Raw genomic sequence first — 22,341 nt, 5'->3', positions numbered from 1 at the left:
TGACCTTTTCGGCCTCTGAGACGCTTGGCCTGGCGTCTCGCAACCTGGAGCAGCCCTCGAGCAACTACGCCTCATGCCCTCATCCAGCGATCGTTCCCTCAAAAAAAATCCAGCGATCAGTTCCCTCGAAATCAGAAAAAAAAAGCAGTGATCAATCGAGTCATCGAGACAAGCGAAGAGACGAGGCGTCTCTTCGTCTGGCAAGTTAGGGTTCCTCCGATCGTCCTTCCTTTCCTTGCTCAGGTTCAGGAATCTCCTGTCGAGCAATTCTGTTCCAATTTCCAACGCTGTAGGTCCTTTTCAGGATTCAGGAGGGTAGGAGGAATGGCCGGACAGCAGCTGGCAAGGACCTGAATCGCCTGAAAGGCAAGGAAACTTCATGCCAATGTCTCGATCTCCATTTTTTTAAGCGTTGTTGCGTCAATAACCAATGATCCTGTGCAGGGCCGAGCTGGCAAAATCTAAGACCCTGTGCGAAACTCTAAAATGGGCCTTATCTCGCTCAAGAAGACACTACATGAACATAACTATAATAATAAAAAGTTCATAATATCTTAGATACCAACTGGAAATATAAAAATTGTAATATTCTTGATTGTATCTCTGTCTGGACATCTCTAGTGCTAGCATCATTGTCAACATTTTTTCATGTGCATACTTTTCATGAAGTAACTGATTACCGGAGGACACTTGTGGTTTTTTTATAACAAACTTATCCATATCTCCTTTCTGAGACTGAGTTAATTCCTCTATTTTTTTTCTTCAAACGCTTTTTGTAATCAGATTCATGTTTTCTAAATGCAGACATGACTTGGATCTTGCAATACTAGACAACTAATAGATGAAAAGAATAATAAAATTAACTATATGATTTTAGAAGAGCAAAATTAGCTGGTGGAAATCGAAATTCGAAGTAAAGGGCTCACAGGATCAGGCCCGAGCCAAAGGGGGTGCGACCTGTGCGCCCGCACAGGGCCCCCCGTTTTCAGGGGCCTCCAAATCTACACGCAACACTACTACTACCCATCTAACCTTTTTGGCCTCTGAAAAAATCTGACCTTTTTAGTCTCTCAGACACTTGGCCTGGCGTCTCACAACCTGGAGCAGCCCTCGAGCAACTACGCCTCATGCCCTCATCCAGCGATCGTTCCCTCAAAAAAATCCAGCGATCAGTTCCCTCGAAATCAGAAAGAAAAAAAACAGTGATCAATCGAGTCATCGAGACAAGCGAAGAGACGAGGCGTCTCTTCGTCTGGCAGGTTAGGGTTCCTCCGATCGTCCTTCCTTTCCTTGCTCAGGTTCAGGAATCTCCTGTCGAGCAATTCTGTTCCAATTTCCAACGCTGTAGGTCCTTTTCAGGATTCAGGAGGGTAGGAGGAATGGCCGGACAGCAGCTGGCAAGGACCTGAATCACCTGAAAGGCAAGGAAACTTCATGCCGATGTCTCAATCTCCATTTTTTTAAGCGTTGTTGTGTCAATAACCAGTGATCCTGTGCAGGGCCGAGCTGGCAAAATCTAAGACCCTGTGCGAAACTCTAAAATGGGCCTTATCTCGCTAAAGAAAACACTACATGAACATAACTATAATAATAAAAAGTTCATAATATCTTAGATACCAACTGGAAATATAAAAATTGTACCTATTCTTGATTGTATCTCTGTCTGGACATCTCTAGTGCAAGGATCATTGGCAACATTTTTTCATGTGCATGCTTTTCATGAAGTAACTGATTACCGGAGGACACTTGTGGTTTTTTTATAACAAACTTATCCATATCTCCTTTCTGAGACTGAGTTAATTCCTCTATTTTTTGTTTCTTCAAACGCTTTTTGTAATCAGATTTATGTTTTCTAAATGCAGACATGACTTGGATCTTGCAATACTAGACAACTAATAGATGAAAAGAATAATAAAATTAACTATATGATTTTAGAAGAGCAAAATTAGCTGGTGGAAATCGAAATTCGAAGTAAAGGGCTCACAGGATCAGGCCCGAGCCAAAGGGGGTGCGAGCTGTGCGCCCGCACGGGGCCCCCCGTTTTCAGGGGCCTCCAAATCTACACGCAGCACTACTACTACCCATCTAACCTTTTTGGCCTCTGAAAAAAATCTGACCTTTTCGGCCTCTGAGACGCTTGGCCTGGCGTCTCGCAACCTGGAGCAGCCCTCGAGCAACTACGCCTCATGCCCTCATCCAGCGATCGTTCCCTCAAAAAAAAATCCAGCGATCAGTTCCCTCGAAATCAGAAAAAAAAAGCAGTGATCAATCGAGTCATCGAGCCAAGCGAAGAGACGAGGCGTCTCTTCGTCTGGCAGGTTAGGGTTCCTCCGATCGTCCTTCCTTTCCTTGCTCAGGTTCAGGAATCTCCTGTCGAGCAATTCTGTTCCAATTTCCAACGCTGTAGGTCCTTTTCAGGATTCAGGAGGGTAGGAGGAATGGCCGGACAGCAGCTGGCAAGGACCTGAATCACCTGAAAGGCAAGGAAACTTCATGCCAATGTCTCGATCTCCATTTTTTTAAGCGTTGTTGCGTCAATAACCAGTGATCCTGTGCAGGGCCGAGCTGGCAAAATCTAAGACCCTGTGCGAAACTCTGAAATGGGCCTTATCTCGCTAAAGAAAACACTACATGAACATAACTATAATAATATAAAGTTCAAAATATCTTAGATACCAACTGTAAATATAAAAAATGTACCTATTCTTGATTGTATCTCTGTCTGGACATCTCTAGTGCTAGGATCATTGTCAACATTTTTTCAGGTGCATGCTTTTCATGAAGTAACTGATTACCGGAGGACACTTGTGGTTTTTTTTATAACAAACTTATCCATATCTCCTTTCTGAGACTGAGTTAATTCCTCTATTTTTTGTTTCTTCAAACGCTTTTTGTAATCAGATTCATGTTTTCTAAATGCAGACATGACTTGGATCTTGCAATACTAGACAACTAATAGATGAAAAGAATAATAAAATTAACTATACGATTTTAGAAGAGCAAAATTAGCTGGTGGAAATCGAAATTCAAAGTAAAGGGATCACAGGATCAGGCCCGAGCCAAAGGGGGTGCGACCTGTGCGCCCGCACAGGGCCCCCCGTTTTCAGGGGCCTCCAAATCTACACGCAGCACTACTACTACCCATCTAACCTTTTTGGCCTCTGAAAAAAATCTGACCTTTTCGGCCTCTAAGACGCTTGGCCTGGCGTCTCGCAACCTGGAGCAGCCCTCGAGCAACAACGCCTCATGCCCTCATCCAGCGATCGTTCCCTCAAAAAAATCCAGCGATCAGTTCCCTCGAAATCAGAAAAAAAAAAGCAGTGATCAATCGAGTCATCGAGACAAGCGAAGAGACGAGGCGTCTCTTCGTCTGGCAGGTTAGGGTTCCTCCGATCGTCCTTCCTTTCCTTGCTCAGGTTCAGGAATCTCCTGTCGAGCAATTCTGTTCCAATTTCCAACGCTGTAGGTCCTTTTCAGGATTCAGGAGGGTAGGAGGAATGGCCGGACAGCAGCTGGCAAGGACCTGAATCACCTGAAAGGCAAGCAAACTTCATGCCAATGTCTCGATCTCCATTTTTTAAGCGTTGTTGCGTCAATATCCAATGATCCTGTGCAGGGCCGAGCTGGCAAAATCTAAGACCCTATGCGAAACTCTAAAATGGGCCTTATCTCGCTAAAGAAAACACTACATGAACATAACTATAATAATATAAAGTTCATAATATCTTAGATACCAACTGGAAATATAAAAATTGTACCTATTCTTGATTGTATCTCTGTCTGGACATCTCTAGTGCTAGGATCATTGTCAACATTTTTTCATGTGCATGCTTTTCATGAAGTAACTAATTACCGGAGGACACTTGTGGTTTTTTTATAACAAACTTATCCATATCTCCTTTCTGAGACTGAGTTAATTCCTCTATTTTTTGTTTCTTCAAACGCTTTTTGTCATCATATTCATGTTTTCTAAATGCAGACATGACTTGGATCTTGCAATACTAGACAACTAATAGATGAAAAGAATAATAAAATTAACTATATGATTTTAGAAGAGCAAAATTAGCTGGTGGAAATCGAAATTCGAAGTAAAGGGCTCACAGGATCAGGCCCGAGCCAAAGGGGGTGCGACCTGTGCGCCCGCACAGGGCCCCCCGTTTTCAGGGGCCTCCAAATCTACACGCAGCACTACTACTACCCATCTAACCTTTTTGGCCTCTGAAAAAAATCTGACCTTTTCGGCCTCTGAGACGCTTGGCCTGGCGTCTCGCAACCTGGAGCAGCCCTCGAGCAACTACGCCTCATGCCCTCATCCAGCGATCGTTCCCTCAAAAAAAATCCAGCGATCAGTTCCCTCGAAATCAGAAAGAAAAAAAATAGTGATCAATCGAGTCATCGAGACAAGCGAAGAGACGAGGCGTCTCTTCGTCTGGCAGGTTAGGGTTCCTCCGATCGTCCTTCCTTTCCTTGCTCAGGTTCAGGAATCTCCTGTCGAGCAATTCTGTTCCAACTTCCAACGCTGTAGGTCCTTTTCAGGATTCAGGAGGGTAGGAGGAATGGCCGGACAGCAGCTGGCAAGGACCCGAATCACCTGAAAGGCAAGGAAACTTCATGCCAATGTCTCGATCTCCATTTTTTTAAGCGGTGTTGCGTCAATAACCAGTGATCCTGTGCAGGGCCGAGCTGGCAAAATCTAAAACCCTGTGCGAAACTCTAAAATGGGCCTTATCTCGCTAAAGAAAACACTACATGAACATAACTATAATAATATAAAGTTCATAATATCTTAGATACCAACTGGAAATATAAAAATTGTACCTATTCTTAATTGTATCTCTGTCTGGACATCTCTAGTGCTAGGATCATTGTCAACATTTTTTCATGTGCATGCTTTTCATGAAGTAACTGATTACCGGAGGACACTTGTGGTTTTTTTTATAACAAACTTATCCATATCTCCTTTCTGAGACTGAGTTAATTCCTCTATTTTTTGTTTCTTCAAACGCTTTTTGTAATCAGATTCATGTTTTCTAAATGCAGACATGACTTGGATCTTGCAATACTAGACAACTAATAGATGAAAAGAATAATAAAATTAACTATATGATTTTAGAAGAGCAAAATTAGCTGGTGGAAATCGAAATTCGAAGTAAAGGGCTCACAGGATCAGGCCCGAGCAAAAGGGGGTGCGACCTGTGCACCCGCACAGGGCCCCCCGTTTTCAGGGGCCTCCAAATCTACACCCAGCACTACTACTACCCATCTAACCTTTTTGGCCTCTGAAAAAAATCTGACCTTTTCGGCCTCTGAGACGCTTGGCCTGGCGTCTCGCAACCTGGAGCAGCCCTCGAGCAACTACGCCTCATGCCCTCATCCAGCGATCGTTCCCTCAAAAAAAATCCAGCGATCAGTTCCCTCGAAATCAGAAATAAAAAAAACAGTGATCAATCGAGTCATCGAGACAAGCGAAGAGAGGAGGCGTCTCTTCGTCTGGCAGGTTAGGGTTCCTCCGATCGTCCTTCTTTTCCTTGCTAAAGTTCAGGAATCTCCTGTCGAGCAATTCTGTTCCAATTTCCAACGCTGTAGGTCCTTTTCAGGATTCAAGAGGGTAGGAGGAATGGCCGGACAGCAGCTGGCAAGGACCTGAATCACCTGAAAGGCAAGGAAACTTCATGCCAATGTCTCGATCTCCATTTTTTTAAGCGTTGTTGCGTCAATAACCAATGATCCTGTGCAGGGCCGAGCTGGCAAAATCTAAGACCCTGTGCAAAACTCTAAAATGGGCCTTATCTCGCTAAAGAAAACACTACATGAACATAACTATAATAATATAAAGTTCATAATATCTTAGATACCAACTATAAATATAAAAATTGTACCTATTCTTGATTGTATCTCTGTCTGGACATCTCTAGTGCTAGGATCATTGTCAACATTTTTTCATGTCCATGCTTTTCATGAAGTAACTGATTACCGGAGGACACTTGTGGTTTTTTTATAACAAACTTATCCATATCTCCTTTCTGAGACTGAGTTAATTCCTCTATTTTTTGTTTCTTCAAACGCTTTTTGTAATCAGATTCATGTTTTCTAAATGCAGACATGACTTGGATCTTGCAATACTAGACAACTAATAGATGAAAAGAATAATAAAATTAACTATATGATTTTAGAAGAGCAAAATTAGCTGGTGGAAATCGAAATTCAAAGTAAAGGGCTCACAGGATCAGGCCCGAGCCAAAGGGGGTGCGACCTGTGCGCCCGCACAGGGCCCCCCGTTTTCAGGGGCCTCCAAATCTACACGCAGCACTACTACTACCCATCTAACCTTTTTGGCCTCTGAAAAAAATCTGACCTTTTCGGCCTCTGAGACGCTTGGCCTGGCGTCTCGCAACCTGGAGCAGCCCTCGAGCAACTACGCCTCATGCCCTCATCCAGCGATCGTTCCCTCAAAAAAATCCAGCGATCAGTTCCCTCGAAATCAGAAAGAAAAAAAAACAGTGATCAATCAAGTCATCGAGACAAGCGAAGAGACGAGGCGTCTCTTCGTCTGGCAGGTTAGGATTCCTCCGATCATCCTTCCTTTCCTTGCTCAGGTTCAGGAATCTCCTGTCGAGCAATTCTGTTCCAATTTCCAACGCTGTAGGTCCTTTTCAGGATTCAGGAAGGTAGGAGGAATGGCCGGACAGCAGCTGGCAAGGACCTGAATCACCTGAAAGGCAAGGAAACTTCATGCCAATGTCTCGATCTCCATTTTTTAAAACGTTGTTGCGTCAATAACCAATGATCCTGTGCAGGGCCGAGCTGGCAAAATCTAAGACCCTGTGTGAAACTCTAAAATGGGCCTTATCTCGCTAAAGAAAACACTACATGAACATAACTATAATAATATAAAGTTCATAATATCTTAGATACCAGCTGGAAATATAAAAATTGTACCTATTCTTGATTGTATCTCTGTCTGGACATCTCTAGTGCTAGGATCATTGTCAACATTTTTTCATGTACATGCTTTTCATGAAGTAACTGATTACCGGAGGACACTTGTGGTTTTTTTTATAACAAACTTATCCATATCTCCTTTCTGAGACTGAGTTAATTCCACTATTTTTTGTTTCTTCAAACGCTTTTTGTAATCAGATTCATGTTTTCTAAATGCAGACATGACTTGGATCTTGCAATACTAGACAACTAATAGATGAAAAGAATAATAAAATTAACTATATGATTTTAGAAGAGCAAAATTAGCTGGTGGAAATCGAAATTCAAAGTAAAGGGCTCACAGGATCAGGCCCGAGCCAAAGGGGGTGCGACCTGTGCGCCCGCACAGGGCCCCCCGTTTTCAGGGGCCTCCAAATCTACACGCAGCACTACTACTACCCATCTAACATTTTTGGCCTCTGAAAAAATCTGACCTTTTCGGCCTCTGAGACGCTTGGCCTGGCGTCTCACAACCTGGAGCAGCCCTCGAGCAACTACGCCTCATGCCCTCATCCAGCGATCGTTCCCTCAAAAAAAATCCAGCGATCAGTTCCCTCGAAATCAGAAAAAAAAAATAGTGATCAATCGAGTCATCGAGACAAGTGAAGAGACGAGGCGTCTCTTCGTCTGGCAGGTTAGGGTTCCTCCGATCGTCCTTCCTTTCCTTGCTCAGGTTCAGGAATCTCCTGTCGAGCAATTCTGTTCCAATTTCCAACGCTGTAGGTCCTTTTCAGGATTCAAGAGGGTAGGAGGAATGGCCGGACAGCAGCTGGCAAGGACCTGAATCACCTGAAAGGCAAGGAAACTTCATGCCAATGTCTCGATCTCCATTTTTTAAGCGTTGTTGCGTCAATGACCAGTGATCCTGTGCAGGGCCGAGCTGGCAAAATCTAAGACCCTGTGCGAAACTCTAAAATGGGCCTTATCTCGCTAAAGAAAACACTACATGAACATAACTATAATAATATAAAGTTCATAATATCTTAGATACCAACTGGAAATATAAAAATTGTACCTATTCTTGATTGTATCTCTGTCTGGACATCTCTAGTGCTAGGATCATTGTCAACATTTTTTCACGTGCATGCTTTTCATGAAGTAACTGATTACCGGAGGACACTTGTGGTTTTTTTTATAACAAACTTATCCATATCTCCTTTCTGAGACTGAGTTAATTCCTCTATTTTTTGTTTCTTCAAACGCTTTTTGTAATCAGATTCATGTTTTCTAAATGCAGACATGACTTGGATCTTGCAATACTAGACAACTAATAGATGAAAAGAATAATAAAATTAACTATACGATTTTAGAAGAGCAAAATTAGCTGGTGGAAATCGAAATTCGAAGTAAAGGGATCACAGGATCAGGCCCGAGCCAAAGGGGGTGCGACCTGTGCGCCCGCACAGGGCCCCCCGTTTTCAGGGGCCTCCAAATCTACACGCAGCACTACTACTACCCATCTAACCTTTTTGGCCTCTGAAAAAAATCTGACCTTTTCGGCCTCTGAGACGCTTGGCCTGGCGTCTCGCAACCTGGAGCAGCCCTCGAGCAACTACGCCTCATGCCCTCATCCAGCGATCGTTCCCTCAAAAAAAATCCAGCGATCAGTTCCCTCGAAATCAGAAAAAAAAAGCAGTGATCAATCGAGTCATCGAGACAAGCGAAGAGACGAGGCGTCTCTTCGTCTGGCAGGTTAGGGTTCCTCCGATCGTCCTTCCTTTCCTTGCTCAGGTTCAGGAATCTCCTGTCGAGCAATTCTGTTCCAATTTCCAACGCTGTAGGTCCTTTTCAGGATTCAGGAGGGTAGGAGGAATGGCCGGACAGCAGCTGGCAAGGACCTGAATCACCTGAAAGGCAAGGAAACTTCATGCCAATGTCTCGATCTCCATTTTTTAAGCGTTGTTGCGTCAATATCCAATGATCCTGTGCAGGGCCGAGCTGGCAAAATCTAAGACCCTATGCGAAACTCTAAAATGGGCCTTATCTCGCTAAAGAAAACACTACATGAACATAACTATAATAATATAAAGTTCATAATATCTTAGATACCAACTGGAAATATAAAAATTGTACCTATTCTTGATTGTATCTCTGTCTGGACATCTCTAGTACTAGGATCATTGTCAACATTTTTTCATGTACATGCTTTTCATGAAGTAACTGATTACCGGAGGACACTTGTGGTTTTTTTATAACAAACTTTACCATATCTCCTTTCTGAGACTGAGTTAATTCCTCTATTTTTTGTTTCTTGAAACGCTTTTTGTAATCAGATTCATGTTTTCTAAATGCAGACATGACTTGGATCTTGCAATACTAGACAACTAATAGATGAAAAGAATAATAAAATTAACTATATGATTTTAGAAGAGCAAAATTAGCTGGTGGAAATCGAAATTCGAAGTAAAGCGCTCACAGGATCAGGCCCGAGCCAAAGGGGGTGCGACCTGTGCGCCCGCACAGGGCCCCCCGTTTTCAGGGGCCTCCAAATCTACACGCAGCACTACTACTACCCATCTAACCTTTTTGGCCTCTGAAAAAATCTGACCTTTTCGGCCTCTGAGACGCTTGGCCTGGCGTCTCGCAACCTGGAGCAGCCCTCGAGCAACTACGCCTCATGCCCTCATCCAGCGATCGTTCCCTCAAAAAAAATCCAGCGATCAGTTCCCTCGAAATCAGAAAGAAAAAAAAACAGTGATCAATCGAGTCATCGAGACAAGCGAAGAGACGAGGCGTCTCTTCGTCTGGCAGGTTAGGGTTCCTCCGATCGTCCTTCCTTTCCTTGCTCAGGTTCAGGAATCTCCTGTCGAGCAATTCTGTTCCAATTTCCAACGCTGTAGGTCCTTTTCAGGATTCAAGAGGGTAGGAGGAATGGCCGGACAGCAGCTGGCAAGGACCTGAATCACCTGAAAGGCAAGGAAACTTCATGCCAATGTCTCGATCTCCATTTTTTTAAGCGTTGTTGCGTCAATGACCAGTGATCCTGTGCAGGGCCGAGCTGGCAAAATCTAAGACCCTGTGCGAAACTCTAAAATGGGCCTTATCTCGCTAAAAAAAACACTACATGAACATAACTATAATAATATAAAGTTCATAATATCTTAGATACCAACTGGAAATATAAAAATTGTACCTATTCTTGATTGTATCTCTGTCTGGACATCTCTAGTACTAGGATCATTGTCAACATTTTTTCATGTACATGCTTTTCATGAAGTAACTGATTACCGAAGGACACTTGTGGTTTTTTTATAACAAACTTATCCATATCTCCTTTCTGAGACTGAGTTAATTCCTCTATTTTTTGTTTCTTGAAACACTTTTTGTAATCAGATTCATGTTTTCTAAATGCAGACATGACTTGGATCTTGCAATACTAGACAACTAATAGATGAAAAGAATAATAAAATTAACTATATGATTTTAGAAGAGCAAAATTAGCTGGTGGAAATCGAAATTCGAAGTAAAGGGCTCACAGGATCAGGCCCGAGCCAAAGGGGGTGCGACCTGTGCGCCCGCACAGGGCCCCCCGTTTTCAGGGGCCTCCAAATCTACACGCAGCACTACTACTACCCATCTAACCTTTTTGGCCTCTGAAAAAATCTGACCTTTTCGGCCTCTGAGACGCTTGGCCTGGCGTCTCGCAACCTGGAGCAGCCCTCGAGCAACTACGCCTCATGCCCTCATCCAGCGATCGTTCCCTCAAAAAAAATCCAGCGATCAGTTCCCTCGAAATCAGAAAGAAAAAAAAACAGTGATCAATCGAGTCATCGAGACAAGCGAAGAGACGAGGCGTCTCTTCGTCTGGCAGGTTAGGGTTCCTCCGATCGTCCTTCCTTTCCTTGCTCAGGTTCAGGAATCTCCTGTCGAGCAATTCTGTTCCAATTTCCAACGCTGTAGGTCCTTTTCAGGATTCAAGAGGGTAGGAGGAATGGCCGGACAGCAGCTGGCAAGGACCTGAATCACCTGAAAGGCAAGGAAACTTCATGCCAATGTCTCGATCTCCATTTTTTTAAGCGTTGTTGCGTCAATGACCAGTGATCCTGTGCAGGGCCGAGCTGGCAAAATCTAAGACCCTGTGCGAAACTCTAAAATGGGCCTTATCTCGCTAAAGAAAACACTACATGAACATAACTATAATAATATAAAGTTCATAATATCTTAGATACCAACTGGAAATATAAAAATTGTACCTATTCTTGATTGTATCTCTGTCTGGACATCTCTAGTACTAGGATCATTGTCAACATTTTTTCATGTACATGCTTTTCATGAAGTAACTGATTACCGAAGGACACTTGTGGTTTTTTTATAACAAACTTATCCATATCTCCTTTCTGAGACTGAGTTAATTCCTCTATTTTTTGTTTCTTGAAACGCTTTTTGTAATCAGATTCATGTTTTCTAAATGCAGACATGACTTGGATCTTGCAATACTAGACAACTAATAGATGAAAAGAATAATAAAATTAACTATATGATTTTAGAAGAGCAAAATTAGCTGGTGGAAATTGAAATTCGAAGTAAAGGGCTCACAGGATCAGGCCCGAGCCAAAGGGGGTGCGACCTGTGCGCCCGCACAGGGCCCCCCGTTTTCAGGGGCCTCCAAATCTACACGCAGCACTACTACTACCCATCTAACCTTTTTGGCCTCTGAAAAAATCTGACCTTTTCGGCCTCTGAGACGCTTGGCCTGGCGTCTCGCAACCTGGAGCAGCCCTCGAGCAACTACGCCTCATGCCCTCATCCAGCGATCGTTCCCTCAAAAAAAATCCAGCGATCAGTTCCCTCGAAATCAGAAAGAAAAAAAAACAGTGATCAATCGAGTCATCGAGACAAGCGAAGAGACGAGGCGTCTCTTCGTCTGGCAGGTTAGGGTTCCTCCGATCGTCCTTCCTTTCCTTGCTCAGGTTCAGGAATCTCCTGTCGAGCAATTCTGTTCCAATTTCCAACGCTGTAGGTCCTTTTCAGGATTCAAGAGGGTAGGAGGAATGGCCGGACAGCAGCTGGCAAGGACCTGAATCACCTGAAAGGCAAGGAAACTTCATGCCAATGTCTCGATCTCCATTTTTTAAGCGTTGTTGCGTCAATGACCAGTGATCCTGTGCAGGGCCGAGCTGGCAAAATCTAAGACCCTGTGCGAAACTCTAAAATGGGCCTTATCTCTCTAAAGAAAACACTACATGAACATAACTATAATAATATAAAGTTCATAATATCTTAGATACCAACTGGAAATATAAAAATTGTACCTATTCTTGATTGTATCTCTGTCTGGACATCTCTAGTACTAGGATCATTGTCAACATTTTTTCATGTACATACTTTTCATGAAGTAACTGATTACCGAAGGACACTTGTGGTTTTTTTATAACAAACTTATCCATATCTCCTTTCTGAGACTGAGTTAATTCCTCTATTTTTGTTTCTTGAAACGCTTTTTGTAATCAGATTCATGTTTTCTAAATGCAGACATGACTTGGATCTTGCAATACTAGACAACTAATAGATGAAAAGAATAATAAAATTAACTATATGATTTTAGAAGAGCAAAATTAGCTGGTGGAAATCGAAATTCGAAGTAAAGGGCTCACAGGATCAGGCCCGATCCAAAGGGGGTGCGACCTGTGCGCCCGCACAGGGCCCCCCGTTTTCAGGGGCCTCCAAATCTACACGCAGCACTACTACTACCCATCTAACCTTTTTGGCCTCTGAAAAAATCTGACCTTTTCGGCCTCTGAGACGCTTGGCCTGGCGTCTTGCAACCTGGAGCCGCCCTCGAGCAACTACGCCTCATGCCCTCATCCAGCGATCGTTCCCTCAAAAAAAATCCAGCGATCAGTTCCCTCGAAATCAGAAAGAAAAAAAAACAGTGATCAATCGAGTCATCGAGACAAGCGAAGAGACGAGGCGTCTCTTCGTCTGGCAGGTTAGGGTTCCTCCGATCGTCCTTCCTTTCCTTGCTCAGGTTCAGGAATCTCCTGTCGAGCAATTCTGTTCCAATTTCCAACGCTGTAGGTCCTTTTCAGGATTCAGGAGGGTAGGAGGAATGGCCGGACAGCAGCTGGCAAGGACCTGAATCACCTGAAAGGCAAGGAAACTTCATGCCAATGTCTCGATCTCCATTTTTTTAAGCGTTGTCGCGTCAATAACCAGTGATCCTGTGCCCCCCCCCCCCCCCCCCCCCCCCCCCCTTCTGTTTTCTACATCAGTTAACAGAATCGCCGGCGGCCAATCAGCGTGCGAGAGAAGGTTCGGTGTCGAGAGCTGCCGGCCACGATCGATCACACGCATAACAAAATTAAAAAACCACGGGAACACGTCTCACAACTGTCTCATCTTCCAACCCCCTCCCCTCCCCTCGATTTTTCTATGCTTATTATGCGTCCATCGGCACAAACACCATAAAATACTGCTCACGCTAACAAGATGAGGACTCAGAAGCATATTTTATCGAGACAAATTCGGAGACCAAAAAAGAAAGCTGTGTTGCACCTGGCAGGAAACGCTTTTAGAAGATGTCACCTTCTTCCATCCATCCATCCGCGAAGTCGGATCCACGTCGCGTATGGGCGGCAGCAAAGCTTCAAACACCAGGCCTAACCTAACACCGTCCAATCACCGGATCAAAGGTGAAAAACATCAAGATCCAGATCCAGGCACTACCTATGGATGGCTTGACGACCGCGACCGAAAGGTGCGGCCAAGCAGGCAGGCAGACATGCGTATCAAACATCTCATTTCATCAGCACAAAACAACGACGACAGCCATACTATACATGGCATCATCAAAGCATCCACAATTAAGCTGTGCTGGAAACAGTATCCTGGATCTGATTTAGATTGATGGATACATGTGATGTTGTTATCAGACATACTGTTGCAGTTCCTTCTAGTTAGTGCATCCAATTTAGATTGATCTGATTCAGTCAGGTTAAACTCGAACAAGCACCAACCTAAGCTAGCCGATGAATCTGCCCCTCTCATGGCAGGGGAGGGGAGCAAGTTGCACAACAGGTGCAAACATTACACCCAATTTCCCGCGACTTTTGCTGATTGCAGACAAGCCATCATCACAGGCTGACCCCGACGGAGCACACAAAATGCTGATGCCTCAGCTGCCACTACTGAGGTGAGGTGAGGTTCAGTTGGCCTGGACCCATTTGGGTGCAGCATCATTCATTGGGACTTGGCAAATGCCCAAGACACGATCATTTCAGCCCGGGAACAAAACTGAGGCATCACTACTGCTCTCTCTATGCCCGCAATGCCAGGTCCCAGACGGAAAACAATGTACAATGTGCAGACAGAAGAAATCCAAGCATGTTCCTCCCATGGGCATGTATGTCCACAAGCGTAGTCATGAATCAACAAATTTTTACCCCACAAAAAACCTAACACATGCTGCTACCCTCATCATCAGGTGAAAAAAAGAAGAAACATTTACAACTCCCGGGCCGGCTTGCGCGCTTGGTTACACCTCTCCTATCTTTAACTTGAATCGCTAAGTTAACATCTCCAACTCCATCTCCTACCCTACAAATATCAGTGAGCCCTATGTGTTGTATGTATTAATATTAATGTAACTAGTATTTATATTTACGCGAGAGCCGGGCCATTTCTGGAGCAACTCTGCCATATCCAGAAGGCTTGCACTGAAGCTGCACTCACCCCATCCTTGTACCAAAAAATCGACGGCTTACAAGTTCGGGCACCCCACTTCGCTGTGCAGAGGCTGAGCTTTCTTCCATTGACATCTCAAACTTCATCTGCATCGGGGGGCGGCTTCGCTGTCAAGCTTCACGATCTTTTCAGCTGTCCTCTTGAAATGCTTTGTATATGAAATCCTTAAAACGTCTCGAGTACTGCCTTGGATCCACTGCCGATATCGAGGTCGGGTCGTACTGGAAAGATTTGTACGCGTGCTCAAGCCTTTTGCTGATGTCATAATCTTGAAGTATGTCTATGATCCCAAAATACAGTATAACATCGTAGTATTCCCCGGTTGGCTCTCCAATGAGCTGCGGCTCGCAGTCGTTCTTCCTAGCAGTCAGTTCTGCTCTTGCAGGCATACTTGTCCCGAGTTTGATTTTAGACAGCCTGTTTATTCACAAATACTCAGATGAATATCTCAAGTAAATGCCGAAACAGCGTAAATCAGGATTTTACAAAGACAAAAATCTGTAGCCCTGTCTTGAAATTTTAGTTTTGCGGATATTTACAACCTACTGTTCAGCTAGTTGACAGCACATAAAAACGTATCAAAGACAGCTTAAAAAATATGAATGGAAAGGTAAGAACAGCTAGGGTGTAGGTGGAGAAAGAAGCCATGGTGGGCACACAATCTAGATTTTGAAATTGAATAGGTCACAGAAGAATGATCACATCAATATCATTTCTAATTATTTCATTTCAGTTGTTAAGATTATGCTGATTATTAAAATTTATAATTAAAGGTCCAGTTGACTCATCAAGTTTTGATTGCTCACCACATACACGATGTGTTCTCATTAGAATTAAAATGCTGCTTTAGAAAGAGAAGTACCAAATTTCCTTGAGCAAAAAACCACTGACAAATTTCCGGCATATATAAGCAAAGGGACCCCATGAAAAATGGCTCGAACCTAGCGATATTTGATAATTTGAAGGTATGAAGCCTACCTAATACCAATTACGACACAAGGATCAAACACAGAGATATACAGAAGTTTGATTATTTGAAACAAAATTGCATTCCACTACGACGTAAGTACATGGTATAACAGATTAGGGTGGTAAAATATCTAGCTTACCCATTTGGATCAGCAAGAAATTGATCTGTGTATCCTCTTGAAAGCCGAAGTGTTGATACTGTGTTGGTATCATTGTCCATGGAACCTTTAATCAAACAGTGCACATTGTAAGGTATAAACAACCAACTGATTGTACTTTGATAAGTTTGCAAATGTGTTATGGGTTATCCAACCAACCTTCAGTCAGAAGCTTCTCTCCATTATGCCTAAAATGTACCCCCACCAGGAGACTGTAATCCATAATCTTCTCTTGCTCAAGGAAATCACAATCCCTGTCCACTTGCCTGCTTGGATACAGTTAAGTTATTTATTAGCATTATGGACTAAATGCACAAATTGTTACTAGTAATACACTCAAACACAAACTAGAATATGAAAAGAGAATGGTTGCACCTTTGGAACTCTTGAAACCATTGCTTCTTTAATCTAAATATGAAGTTTAGATCAAGGTCTTTCAGAGTTGTATACTGGTCAATTTCAGTTTGTGGCTTGTCAGTCGTGCGGCCAAGAGACGAGCCTTTCAGATCAAAACGCCTGTGGATAGAATTATGAGAGCAGAATAGATTCCCCATTATGACAAAGCGAACCTGGGTAGTAGTGCAACAGCAAACAGTTAGGGTGCAAGTTTTGAACATTGGCCATAATGAATACAAATCATACAAAACAGATGGTGCCAAGTATGGAGAAGAAATATAAAGTTGCATTCATCACTAACCTTCTTCTGGTTTGCGCCAGCTAACTTAACACAATGTAGGCCGAAAAATTTGGTCACTAGAGTATCCTCGAACGCACGGACATGATTGTAGTAAGCTGGAAGCATCTTCAAAAGCATCTGTAACGTTAACAAGTATTTCTTGCGTTCAGCACAAAACTTCTGGAATTATTTATGATGAAGCTTAGAAAGCCTAGAGACAGAGGGCACCACAAAGAACAAACCTTCACTTCAGATTTCTTCATTGTCTTTATCATGTACCGGTCGTCGTTTGTCAGGTAGAAGAAGCTTCCGCTCTTACCCGGAGACGAGAGCTCCCGGAGAGCCTCGCTTCCACAGAGGGACAACATGTAGTCAGCAGCATCCACCTTGAACAGCTTGCGCAATGTCCTGCGATTCGGTTCAGAACAAATGGTATGTTGATCAGCATAATGAGACCAGAAGGCAGGTACATCATCAATTCATCATATATGTAGCTTTGAAATGGGGGGTGGTGAGTGATGACCAACCGGAACACCTGTGGGCAGTAATCCTTCCATCTGAAGTCGCAGGAATTGTGCCGTGGAGTGTGTTTCGAGCCTTCCTGAGGGAACTTTGTCCACACTTTTTCCTTGGGATCGAATGCCGATGATTTGAGCTCAAGCGTAACCGGGCCTTGCTTCCCAACTGCATGCCTGTGGCAACACATCATTGTTAGGGCAGAGATAAAGATAAACTTAACTATCATGGATTGAAAAATGACTAATGGCTGTCATGTTGATCGAGAATCCACACGGTAGAAAAGCCTTGGCCATGTATCGAAATCGGATTGGCCAAACCCACAATTCTTTTCATTTCCTAACGATTGCATGATTCGAAGCAAACCCTTTAGTACTAATTCACCACTGACAGGGTAGCACTGGTATCCCCTAATTCAGACTTGTAAATAAATCGGCAAAGGTGCTGAAAGCAAATGTAAATCTCTCCGGTTGATCAAATTCCAGAGCCAAGGCTCCAAAATCTGCATAATTCAGAGTCGCTAATGGAGGGAGATGGACAGAGCAACCCACCTGATCCCGAGCTGCAGGTTGAGCATGAGCTCGTAGTGCTTGTGCCCCTTGACGATGGTCTCCCCCTGCTGCTTGGCCTGCCGCGGGGACACCCACTTGGCGATGCGCGGCGCCGGGGACGGCGGCGGCAGAAGCGCCCCGCCCTCCGCGCCGTCCTCCGTCCTCACGCTCCTCCGCGCGTCGTCCACCAGGGCGGCCCCGTCCACAATGTCGCAGGTGATGTCGCCGTCCGACTCCCAGATGCAAATCTTGTCGTACTTGCGGTCGCCGCCGGAGCAATTGCTCATCCCGGACACGGAGCTCGCCCGGCCATTGGCCGTCCGGTTGCCCGAGCTGTTGAGCGGCCTGTGCAGCGGCATGGACTCGGTGGCGCCGCCGCCCATGAAGCCCGGCAACTCCCTGTCGAAGACGTCGCGGGGGTCGCGCGCCGTCGGGGACGACGCCGCCGGGGACGGGTAGTAGACGCCCTTCTGCTGGACAATGCCGCCGGGGCCGTCGCGCGTCCAGAAGCCGACGTAGACGCTGCCGTCGGCCCATCGGAAGGTGCCCTGGCCGCGCGGGCAGCCGTCCTCCCAGCCGCCGTCGTAGCGGTTGCCGTTGGCCCAGGCGAGCTCGCCGCGGCCGTGGATGAGGCCGGCCCGCCACTCCCCGGCGTACTCGGTCCCGTTGCGCCAGATGTAGCGGCCGGCGCCGTCCTGCAGCCCCGAGCGCCAGTCGCCGTCGTACTGGTCGCCGTTGGCGTAGCTCTTCCTGCCGTGGCCGTGCTTGAGGTTCATGGACCAGGCCCCCTTGTAGGTGTCCCCGGCGGCGCCGGTGTAGGTGCCGTCGCCGTCCATGAAGCCGTCCTTGAAGTCGCCCTCGTAGGTGGCGCCGGAGGGCCAGGAGAACTTGCCCCGGCCCGTGGCCTTGCCGTGCCGCCACTCCCCCTCGTACATGCAGCCGTCCGTCCACAGGTACTTGCCGGCGCCGTGCGGCGCGCCGGCCCGCCACTGGCCCGTGTAGAAGTCCCCGTTGGGGAGGCCCCGCTCGACGTACTCCTCCTGGATGTCGCGGTGATGGCGGTCGGCATCGTCGACGCCCGCGGAGGAGGAGGCCGAGGAGGAGGCCGTCTCGGAGTCGTCGGCGGGCAGCATGGGGGCGACCCGGCGCCTGCCCCCGGGCTGCGGATGCTGCTGCACCTTGCGCACCGTCGCCTCCCACGCCCTGGCCAGGGTGTGCTCGTGCATTGGGCGCGCCCGCCTCTCCCGGCCACACCCGTCTCCCCTTCTTCCCCCCGTCCCGCCGCCGCCGCCGCCGCTCGAGCTTTGCTCCGCCTGGCGGTGGATCCAGCTAGCACCTTCAGCGGCCGCGCGCGCGCACGCTCCACGGCGGCATTGCTGGGGGGCGTGAGGCGGGTAATGGCGGGGAGTTAATGGAGACACACACACACACGCAAGCGAGAGCGAGAGCGAGAGGGGCGAGGGAAAGAAAGAAATGCGCTTTGGGAGAGGGGGGCGAGGAGACGGGGTTGGGGGGTGGAAGAAGACAGGGGAGGGGAGGTGGAGGCCTGGAGGGGGTGTCTGTCTGTCTTTCCGCTTTGTTTTCCTCTGCTGTTTTATCTGCCCTTTTTCATCAAGAAACTTGGTACTACTCCCATCCCATGGCCCCCGTGATTCTCATTCTGAAAGCCAGATTTGGAGGAATTTGTCAAAATTCAACACATTACAGAATAAGCTTAGCAACCGGACTTAGAAACAAAGGCAAAAGGTTGATGCTTGCGTTTACTGACAGGGTCGTCTTGGTGGTGGTTATTGTGGTGGTTAGTGCGGGTGCTTGTCTTGTTCCTCTGTCTAGCCTACTAGTATCTAGCTAGGTTAATGCGTGGGTTCTAGTGCTGTCCCTAATAAGCTAAGCTAACCTCTGGTTAGCACAAGGGTGGTAGTAGTAGTACTACCAGTAGCCAACTAATCAATCAATCCGTGGCTTAATTTAGGGGCTTGTCTGCCCATGAGCCTCCCGTCCAAGCCTGTCTGTCTTTCTCCTAGGTTTCCACTGCACAGTAGCAAGCCATATCCATCAGCAGCAGCAGCAAACCCACGACGCATTCGCATGATGACGTGCCCGCACAACAGTGCAACGCGAACCAGTTTGATGTGGATTAATCAAATTTTCCAAGAAAAAAAGGTAGAGGGAATGTCATTTTGCTTGACAATCCAACCTCTTGCAGCCTCCGTTTGTGGTGCGTGACCGTGGGCGGTGCGTGGCATGGTGCCTTGTGTCTGCGCCTAGCGTACCTGCAGGACCAGCCTAAGGCTAGCTCAATAGCTGGTGCGTTCAGGTGCTGCTAATTATAGCATGTTTAGGATTAATTGAAACCACGTAGCCCGATCTCGCTTCTTGGAAGGTGAAGCCAAGCACTTTGTGTGAGGCTCGGTTTGGGATGTGAGAGGGAGAAAAAGGGAGCGGATCAGCAGGACATGCAGGCCATCTTCTCTTTTGAGTTGAGAGCGGCAGAACTGGTCCTGCTCCTGCCGGTGGTTGTTCCACTGTCATGCGACGCATGTACTAGTAGTATGTGTACTCCTGCTTCGGTATTTAAAGAAGGCGATGTGTGTTAGTAAGATGGAGCTGACTTTAGGATCGTAGCATAGGATGCCAACCAAAGTCCTGGGAGTAGAGTGCTACCGTACGTTGGAGATCAATGGCAATGCTCATCAGTTAGTGAAGCGGCCTGGATCTGGTTGCAGAAAGCATCAACCAGAACCCATGAAACATGGCCACGTTAATTAACGGGATTGATCCAGCTCCCCAAGAAAGTTAGAGGACGAAAACGACCTGGTAATAAGTACTTTTCTTCATCTCGGCAGTAGACTGGCCTTCTGCCATTCCAACCTATTTTTTCTGAAGAAATTCTGATGCTACCGGCAGCATCGTCGAGCTCGAACCACCAAAAGTGCGCCGGCAAACCTAACAAACGATGGTGTTTAGGGCATCTCCAGCCGTTGGCTTTTTAGGAGGGGCAAAAAATCGCCCCCTGAGAATGCACCGGCGCTAAACCACACACTGAGGCGTGATGCCCCCCAGTCACGGCCCCTCACGGGTTTTTAAAATATTTAAATTCGACGCAAACACAACGCAAACACGTTCGACTTCGTTCAAATTTAAACATATTTTACAAAAAAAGGAAAAACTACCGCGGGCTACCCCTGCCGTCTCCCTCGCCGCCCGCCTCACCGCCCGGCCACGCGGTTCTACATGCCGAGGAGGCTGTAGAACCGCGTGTAGTCACCGCCGTCGTCATCGCCCTCGCCGACGCCTCCGCCGTCCCTACTGCATCCCTCCCCCGGTTGGCGCGGCGGGCTGGACGGTCCGGGGGCGTCGTCGTCGTCGTCGCTGTCGAGGACCACGACGTCGTGCTCGTCCTCGCGCCCACGCTTGCGGGCGGCGATCTTCTCCAAGGCCCGGCGCTGCCAGACCATCTCGTCGCGGAGGTAGTCGTCCCGCGCCCACCGCAGGGCGTCCTCGTCAGAGAAGCCACGCCGGGCTATCTCCTCGTACGCCGGGCTCCGGCTTGGGCTCGTGAGGCATCAATGGCGCAGGCAGACCGGCGCGGCAGCGCGGCAGCTTTGGCATTGATTCGCCACGGGAAACGAGGCGATGAGGACAACGAAGGGGCGAGAAGAGAGCCGTGTCCCTGACGCGGCGGGCCCGCGGCTGTTTCGCGCCAAAACAGTTCGCCCCGGCGCCCCCGAGCGCCCCCCAGCGCGCCGGGTTCGGCCTGGGTCCGCCGGCGCTGTTTTCGGCCCAAGCCGGCGAAAATCGGGCTCCTGGGGCGCGACTGGGCCGATTTTTCGGCGCCGGCGCAAAAAAATTGCCTGGGGAGGCCTTCCTGGGGGCGCGGCTGGAGATGCCCTTACCTTGTAGTTTCTCATGCCCTGCGCCGCACCGCCCCGCCCCGGGAATAAAAGATGGCATAAGAGCATTACTAGTAGAGCCCTTAAACCCTCAAATCCCTGAAAATGACTGTTTTTTTACAGTTTTCGTCGGAAAAAAGTCGTAGACTAGAACCCTTAACCCTCAAACCCTTAAATTTTTTTAAAAGTCCAACCCTTAAACCCTCTCCCAATCCTCAAAAGTAAGGGTTGGGGAGCAAAACCTACCCCAACCCTCATTTGGCGGTTATACTCGCGCGGGAGGGAAAAATCCTCCCAACTCCCGCGTCCACGCCCGCGACCCCCGCTGCTAGTCGCCCACGTCGCCGGCGGCCGCCCCGTCGACCTCCCGCGCGCAACGACAACGTCGTTCATGGGGAATATTTCGTTATAAGGGTTGGGTTTGAGGGTTCTAATCTTTGCCCCTGTTTTTCAACCCGTAAAAATGCACAAAAAAATCATTTTTGGATCCTTAAAACGTTAGTGAGGGTTTGAGGGTTCTACTAGTAATGCTCTAACCATGGCGTCGTGCGTGCAAGCATCGTCCATTTCTTAGGGAGACCACCGTTGGTTCCTCTTGGCCGGTCGGCGCAGGAGCCCGACCAGTTCATTCGCCGTGAGCCAACGCCCACGTCTAATTAATCACATGTGCAATGGCCGTTCCAGCGTGCGAGGAGACGGATGCTCGAGGGCCCAAAAAATAGTGCTGGACGTAGTATTGTGAGGTCAAGTGCGGCATTGTTGCCGCATTCGCAGCTGCATGCAGCGCTGGTTCTTGCTCCGTGTCCGTCGTTCAGCTGTCCGGATATACTATATACTAATCCAGTTCCGGTCCAATCGGCTTGGCTGGAGGGGCCGGGCCAATGCAGTTCTCTTCTTGTTGCGCACCCCGCGCT

The 22,341-nt window shown here is 47.1% G+C and overlaps 1 protein-coding gene across 1 annotated transcript; it reads right to left on the bottom strand.

Annotated features, from left to right (window-relative positions):
* Positions 1-14,290: 14,290 nt before the first annotated feature.
* On the bottom strand, positions 14,291-19,040 carry LOC123187651 (phosphatidylinositol 4-phosphate 5-kinase 6). Its single transcript, XM_044599571.1, has 8 exons — positions 17,535-19,040; positions 16,995-17,159; positions 16,710-16,875; positions 16,489-16,605; positions 16,167-16,360; positions 15,951-16,057; positions 15,774-15,858; positions 14,291-15,081 (listed from the first exon to the last, which is right to left on the bottom strand). Exons 1-8 carry the CDS (start codon positions 18,758-18,760, stop codon positions 14,793-14,795), a joined length of 2,349 nt encoding a protein of 782 aa, XP_044455506.1. The 5' UTR covers positions 18,761-19,040; the 3' UTR covers positions 14,291-14,792.
* Positions 19,041-22,341: the final 3,301 nt, after the last annotated feature.

This window comes from Triticum aestivum, chromosome 2A, assembly GCF_018294505.1.
Source record: "Triticum aestivum cultivar Chinese Spring chromosome 2A, IWGSC CS RefSeq v2.1, whole genome shotgun sequence".
In the NCBI taxonomy this organism is placed as follows: Eukaryota; Viridiplantae; Streptophyta; class Magnoliopsida; order Poales; family Poaceae; genus Triticum; species Triticum aestivum.
This window is presented reverse-complemented; position numbering and strand designations above follow the sequence as displayed.